The 7,611-nt window shown below is 45.1% G+C and overlaps 3 protein-coding genes across 3 annotated transcripts; all 3 read left to right on the top strand.

The window, feature by feature from the left end:
* Nucleotides 1-263: 263 nt before the first annotated feature.
* BDV27DRAFT_171005 (major facilitator superfamily domain-containing protein) lies at nucleotides 264-2,029 on the top strand (the record flags this gene model as incomplete). The annotated part of the gene is made up of 3 exons (XM_032075479.1): nucleotides 264-533; nucleotides 586-1,335; nucleotides 1,388-2,029. 3 exons carry the CDS (start codon nucleotides 264-266, stop codon nucleotides 2,027-2,029), a joined length of 1,662 nt encoding a protein of 553 aa, XP_031920272.1.
* Nucleotides 2,030-2,834: 805 nt separating this feature from the next.
* Nucleotides 2,835-4,060, top strand: BDV27DRAFT_164747 (elongation of very long chain fatty acids protein; the record flags this gene model as incomplete). The annotated part of the gene is made up of 3 exons (XM_032073751.1): nucleotides 2,835-3,282; nucleotides 3,346-3,587; nucleotides 3,650-4,060. 3 exons carry the CDS (start codon nucleotides 2,835-2,837, stop codon nucleotides 4,058-4,060), a joined length of 1,101 nt encoding a protein of 366 aa, XP_031920271.1.
* A 1,244-nt stretch (nucleotides 4,061-5,304) lies between these two features.
* BDV27DRAFT_171004 (cytochrome P450) lies at nucleotides 5,305-7,131 on the top strand (the record flags this gene model as incomplete). The annotated part of the gene is made up of 5 exons (XM_032075478.1): nucleotides 5,305-5,346; nucleotides 5,414-5,564; nucleotides 5,623-6,083; nucleotides 6,152-6,395; nucleotides 6,470-7,131. 5 exons carry the CDS (start codon nucleotides 5,305-5,307, stop codon nucleotides 7,129-7,131), a joined length of 1,560 nt encoding a protein of 519 aa, XP_031920270.1.
* Between the last annotated feature and the right edge of the window lie 480 nt (nucleotides 7,132-7,611).

The raw sequence follows: 7,611 nt of genomic DNA, 5'->3' as shown, positions 1-7,611 counted from the left end.
AAAAACTGCCTTGTGGGAAAAATACGCATACCACCGTGGTAGTTTGGTGGAATACCATGCCGGAAAGAGTAAAGCTACCTGGTATTGATAACTTATCCCTAGATGGGTACGTCTTGAGGCAATGGATGTTGACCTACTACTTCTACAGCTTCCCTAAGCACCCGAAAATGAGTAGTATTGATTGACTCTAACAATTAGTATAGTATAATCCCAAAAATTGCAAGTCCTTTTGCATCAACGCCATCATAGTCCAAAGAATCGCAATGGCTTCAACAGGCGCACCCCCACCTTACTCAATAAACAACAATACTTCGACCAATAAAACTGAGGCTTCGTCTTTTGAGTGTATTGGCTCAGCGGAAGGCAACCTAGAATCACAAAGATGGGCTGTACAGCCCGTGGAGTCTAGTGTTGCGGAAGAAAATGAGCCTTTGTGGAAACCAAGTCTTGTAGACTGGTTGACTATTTTGATGCTATTACTGCTCTCCATGATGATTACTATAGATGGCACAATCTTGGCGTCCATATTACCGGTTTGTCGAATATTCTGTGTCAACACTTACACATCATCTAACTAAAATGAAGTCCCTGACGGCGTCACTCAAGATGAGCGCAGCAGATGCATTTTGGTGTGGAACGGGATACCTACTTTCATGCGCCATCACACAACCCTATTTCACCGCACTGTCTGGCTTCATACAACGGCGGTGCCAAATGCTTCTTGCATTGGGGTTGTTCACTGCTGGGACTCTGATATGCTGTCTTTCGAAGCATTTCGCCCAAATGGTGGCCGGCCGTGTGATCCAAGGTATCGGCGCAGGCGGTGTATCGTCGGGGTCTTTCATATTACTAGCAGACCTCATACCGCTCAGAGAGCGGCCTATGTACTGTGGTCTTACGATTCTCTTTGGCGCAGTTGGAGCAGTGATAGGACCGCTTCTTGGGGGGTTATTTATCGACCATCTGAACTGGCGGTGGGCGTTCTATATCAACTTTCCGTTTCTCCTTGTCATATTCGGGCAACTAATTTTCTTACCTCTGCCCTCACAACATATACAGGAATCTACCCAACAAATCAGGTCTGTCGATTGGGGTGGCGGCGTACTATTTCTCGCCAGTGCGGGAAGCTTTCTTATCGGTTTAAGCTGGGGTGGTGTTCAATATCCATGGAACAGCTGGAAATCTTATGTTCCAATTGTTCTGGGAGGCCTGGGACTCATTGCAACTATGTTCTGGGAAAGATATATGGCCCCTAACCCAATTCTTCATATCCACCTATTCAAAAGTGCCCGGCAAGTTGCCGCCTATATATTGGTTTTCTTCCACGGCTTTCTGGTAGGTGCATATGCTATTGCCATATACTAAAACCGTTCACTAATAATGTCAGAACTTGAGCGAGCTATATTGCATCCCAATCTACTTTCAATCGGCCAAGCTCCGCAGTGCGACCAGTGCTAGTATTACCTTAATACCTATCACAGCTGCGATTCTCCCAGCCGCAGCCGTTACAGGAACTTTAATCACAAGGTTTGGCTATATTCACTGGCCACTGTGGCTGTCGTGGATTATCACAGCTATAGCCACCGGTTGTCTTATCTCATGGGATACAAGTACAACTACAGTGCAATGGGCTCTCAACCTTGTAGCTGTTGGTGTCGGTCATGGTATCACCCTGTCTTCCCTAAATTCATGTGTACAAGTACTGGCAGACCCAAAAGACACGAGTTATGCCTTTGCTATGTACGCCTTTATCCGGACAATAGGAATGTGCGTCGGAGTGCCAGTGGGTGGCACAATATACAGCAATAGGTTGAAGTTCCACGCTCACACCCTGGGACTCCCTGCTGGGATAGGAGAGAATGCGGTGGGAGCTATTGATGTTTTTAAAAATATGACGGCTACTGCAGAGCAGGTGGAGGCTTTCAAACTTGCATATGCCAGAGCATTCCGCAACGTGGCCGAAGTTCTGACAGGAATTGCTGTACTAGGTCTTATTGTTTCGGTGTTTGTTCGACGTGTCAGACTGTAACTTGGTCTTGTAGCATAAAGGGAGTGTGGAATGAAAGATCATCCCGTTCAACTACCTAAAAACGACTGGATACCTTAGGCATCTCTATAGGGTAATTTATAGGGCATTCTCAGGTTAACAGGAAGCTTGATCTCAAGTTTTTGAAGCCCCCGTCGAAGAAAGGTAATTATATTTCGTCTCTGGGAAAGACTAGCTATTACATACAGGCTGTTGTATCTAATCTATTCCTAAAATATCCACATCCTAAGCACTTGTAAATTTTGATCACAATGTTGTTTTCCTCACTCAGGGTCCATATGATTATCACAAGGAAACACATGAAAAGCTAAAGAAATGTCCGTAAGGATTGGAGGTTCCCCATTGGACCAAGGAAGACTTTACCAGTTTACTGCTGTGTCATTGAAAAGAATTCGTGGCGCCCACGAGTCTGGTCTAAATGGAAATGAAAAATTGGTATCCCAAGAACAGCAAGGTGCTACTATACTTTGAGGCATTAACTACCAATCAAAAGCTAAGCTTGCCTAAGCAAAGATTCCCTATTTCGGCAGAGAGACTGTGGCAGAGAATTGGTAGCTGAACAACATTCCGCAACAGCCCCGCCAAAATGGATGTAACCTCCTGCATGCGTCGATATCATCACAACTACCAGGCACTAAACTTAGACCAAAAGAAATAGGGTGTACACTAGAATAATCTGTTGCAATACACAATACCATGGGGATTAGTAGTATAAGACACGGTGTAGATCCTCATAGATCCGCCTGGGAGGTATCACTTATTCAATTCTAGCCGCCACGCAGCTGCCATGTCCATGCAGTATCTTTCAACTCATTTTAAGTTGCCAGCTCTAGGAGTATGGTCACTTCCTCCAACCGATCCTCGGACCGCGATATTACAGCACACCGAAAGACATTCGGCTCTCGGTGTGCCGTTTAAACTGAACCATGATCTTTTGGACCTTACCCTCGATGTCAGGTTCCCGATAACAGTTGCCGCTGTATACATGGCGGCCATTGCGTTTCTAAATGGGGTAAACCGCAGACGACACAATAAACCATGGAAATTCAGCCAAACATATTTCTTCAGGATGCTAGTCATTCTGCACAACTCCTTACTAGCAATATTCTCGGCATGGGTGTTTATTGGAATATGCCAGGTCGTATGGCGCTCCTGGCCGGCTTGGGGGGATCCAAACTATGGAGCTCACATGGCACGTGCAATGTGCCAGACAGATATTTCGGTCGAACCGCCAGGTAAGATACTCTTGGTCACAGAATACAGTGTATGTATTGAATACTGACGGCATATCAAACTAGTTCCGCTGTATCACAACACTCTCTGGGACCAAGGAATGGGGTATATAGGATGGGTCATGTACCTATCCAAATTCTATGAGGTAGTTGATACGTTGATCATCCTCGCCAAGGGAAAGGAGAGTTCAACTTTACAAACTTACCATCATGCGGGAGTTATGATTTGCTCATGGTCGGGAGTCAGATATAAGTGCCCAGCTACGTTAGTTGCTGTGTTTCTCAACTCTGGTGTACACACCCTGATGGTAGGGGCGCTCTCCAAAGTCCGTTATTACGAAGGTTCATTAATAGTTGATTTCCCTTCCAGTACACTTATTTCGCTCTGGCCGCGGCTGCCATACCAGTCGCTATTCGTGTTAAACGTGCTCTCACGTCTATACAGATTATTCAGTTTATTCTTGGTCTTGGGCTCGGCTGCAGCTACTTATTTGCGGCGTACGATGTTTTGCTACCAGAGCACAACGACATCCGAAAAAACACAACAGCAGGTCTCTCCTCTCAAAGGGAAAATGGCCAATTCACAACCATGTCACCCACAGAACGAACTACGGAAGTTGGGTCACAAGAAATGGCCGCTTATACTACAGTGCACTGCATACCTGACAGCGGAAAAGCCTTTGCGATCCTGCTCGGTTCTGCTTATTTATTACCCCTTACATATCTATTCGGCTGCTTTTTCGTTCGAACATATTTGACACAGCACAAGAAAGCAATATAAAGTATCACCAGCGTCGACTAGGCTATAAGAAACGTGCAGTTGTTCGTACCGCTTAAGATTACGTCTCACAGCCGAGTTGAGTGACATCGCAGTGCCGCCGTTGTGAGTTACTACAGTCAGTCCCCATCAAAAATTGCGGTTAAAGGCCAGATTTACACCAAGGCCTGATGGTGTAGATTGGTCTAAACTGGTTTTAATTTCAGTATTTTAGTATGGCAATAACATAATAGAACGATTATATTATAGAAAGCTACTGAGAAATTTCGTAGTTTGCAACATTGAGTTTGACTACTGGACTGTTTGACGTAGGACTCAAGACCTCTTGACAAACCGAACCATCTTGTCAATAGTAGCATAGCAATAATATACACCTTCAATCTTCATTGAAGAGGTAGATCCGTGGTAACCATGAAAACATAAAACACCGAATCATCTGAATATAACCTATCCGACCTACTAACAGAAACTAAGATCCTAAATTAAAGGAAATGTGCAGTTGCTCAAGTCAGCTTGACGATCTACAAAGTTTGACCAGGGGAAGACCGTTACATTTGGAAGGTTGAGAGATAACCTTCCAGGGGCGGAGCCAAATCTTGACTTTCGAACGAAAATCCATACCTTTTTGGCGTCACAAAATCTGGAAATGTTGACCGAGCACCTATTCCGGAAGAGGGTATAGTCTAATATCGTGGCAATGACACTGCCGTGTAGTTCTTTACCGTATAAAAGAATTTTTTATGGTTGCAATGTAGATCGGACCACACCTTGGATTCAGACCCACCCAGAGGCATGCTGGATCTGACGCTTGTTCTGATATCCCACGGACCAGTGTCGTCGATGGATTTGTGGACCCTCTTACTTCCCATTGCGTTTACCTGTCGCCTTGAGGATGACTCTTAATCTTTCTTTCACGTCTCCCCCCTGCCTTTATTCTTTTACCCGTAAACGCCATGAGGAAATGGACGCTTTCGGCATGCTTTGTGGGCTAAGCAGAAGAATCAGCGGGATAGCCGTTCCATGTCCTAAAGTCATGACTACGTAAATGCTCCATAAGGTCTCCATTTTAAATGCCACCACAGACAGCACTTACATCTTTGAGGACACGAAAGGCCAACATCTAATTAAAAAAGCGAGGCTCGCAAGCTTCGCAGACGGTGTTTCTGAGGAATCATTTTAGTAGCATAAACTAGAATATCAGACTTCGTACAAAGTGACCATCGATTGGCAAGCCATCGATTGCTACAATGATCTTACTCTTGTGCATTAGTTTTTTGGCCGTTGCCTACGTTCGTAACACCGTCCACCCTTCATGCTACCTACGCTTGGCTAACCTGCAGCCATCAACTTCTCTAGCTTCTCTCGCTTATCGTGTATCGGATCTATTTTCACCCATTGTCCAAGATTCCTGGGCCATTACTACCGAAGTTAACTGATTGGTACGCTGCCTGGATGGTATGGAGAGGCACTTCACATACTGCAATTTGGAAAGGACATCAGAAATATGGTGAGCTTCTCAATATAGCTTCCAGCTGTGGTGTTATCCCTAATTTATCCCCATTCAGGAAATGTCGGCAGATGCGGCCCTAATTCAGTATCCGTGTGCTCTCAAACGGGGCTGATGGAAATATATTCAACAAAGGCCAACGTTTGTAAGATTGACTCTTATGTGGTAATGAGTGTGAGCAGCCATGCTCCCAATACATTCAGCTGCATAGATAAGAAGACACATGCATTCAAGCGGAGGATCCTTTTCCAAGCCTTTACAGATAATGCGTTAATAGGAGTGCAGGATCATATTTTATCCCACATAGGTGACTTTTGTGCCATGCTCAATCCTCCCTCCGATAGAGCAGGCCCGAGCTTAGACTGGGGACCCAGTGTGGACATCGCACCCCTATGTGACTATCTTGCATTTGATGTCATTAGCGACCTGAGCTATGGACGAAGCTTTGGCATGCTAAAAAGCGATAGATATCGCTATATACCACAGTTAACCAAAACGCTAGCTCGCCGGAATGCTACGGTAAGCTATACACCAGCTGCAACAAGAACCCAGTATCTTACTACTAACAATTAATCTTAACTACGTAGTGTATGTCCCAACCAAAGTTGTGGCGCTATAAGCTTGATCGCTTGTTCTTCGCCGGCTTCATCAGCGCATTAAGGGATTTTGGTCGTTGGATTCGTCACCAGGGGAAGGAAAGGGCTCGTCTAGGGAACAGTAGCCCCCAAAAAGATTGCTTCCACTATTTACTCAATGCATTAGATCCTAAGACCGGACAAGGATTTACGGAGAGGGAATTATGGAATGAATCATTACTCTTAGTCGTTGCGGGTATGTTAATCCTTATTCCAATCGTTGGCGGAGACCCCAGTGACCTAGGGCTGATCTAAGAATGAACGCCATAGGGTCAGATAGCGTCGCTACCAGCTTGAGTGCGGTTCTCTTTAACCTCGCGCATAGCCAGCAGGCCCTGCAAAAGGCCACCACAGAGATCCGTTCATGCTTCGAACAGGAGGAAGATATTCGCCTGGGCTCTCAGTTAAGATCGTGTAGCTATCTGCATGCATGCATATCAGAGTCCTTACGCATTTCTCCCGCAGCCTCAAACATGGCTCCTCGTCGTGTATTGCAAGGAGGTATAACGGTGGACGGCTATTACATACCAGAAGGAACTATAATCGGGACACCAATCTATGCCCTCCACCATAATGAGGAATACTATCCAAGACCATTCAAATATGAGCCAGAACGCTGGTTGGAGGATCAAACCAATGACGATAATTCGTTGACAAATGATGGGCTGAAGCGAGCACGGGCAGCGTTTTGCCCCTTTAGTATTGGACCAAGATCTTGCCTTGCTAAAAACCTGGCGTGGGCCGAGCTCACTCTTACACTCGCCCGGGTCCTGTTCTCATATGACATTCGACTACCGCCTGATCATTGTGAGGTTGAACCGGACTGTTGCAGCTCGGTGCCTAGGGATCAGAGCCCTGAGTATAAGCTGCGCACATGGATAGTGTCCGCGCGAGAAGGTCCATCCCTACAATTCCGTCCCAGGAGTATTTAAGGTACCATAGGTTTCGCCCGAAAGTTATTGAATTCTCGTTAGATAATACTCTTAAAAATTTACGAAGAAGCACATTGATAGATAAACACTCCCTTTGTCTATCAGATAACTGAATCAACAGCCGTCTTTTGCATACAAAGCCGTGTCATTATATCTTAGAGTGGGCAAGGAAGGCTGCAGTCAATGTGGTGCTTGTCTTTTCGAAAATTCCAGCATATAGACAATGCTAGTTTGTAAAAGCATATATACATAGGTCAAATATCCCATCGGTATAAGACAATGCCCGACTCTAATGTAACAATGTTTGAATAGCAGAAGTTTACTGATCTAAATACAAGTTAGTCTGCTGTACAAACAAAGCTGGTAATGTTTCCCTTGGCCCTATAAGGTGTACCAATTCATTCTATGTGCTATATACGTATAGGTTTAGATAGTCACCTAGTATATAGCCCATGAAGTCATGGATCCTTCATTGGTAGT

Source organism: Aspergillus caelatus (genome assembly GCF_009193585.1).
Source record: "Aspergillus caelatus strain CBS 763.97 unplaced genomic scaffold BDV27scaffold_538, whole genome shotgun sequence".
NCBI lineage: Eukaryota > Fungi > Ascomycota > Eurotiomycetes > Eurotiales > Aspergillaceae > Aspergillus > Aspergillus caelatus.
The sequence above is the reverse complement of the archived record's forward strand: the minus strand, read 5'-3'. Positions and strand labels throughout refer to the sequence as shown.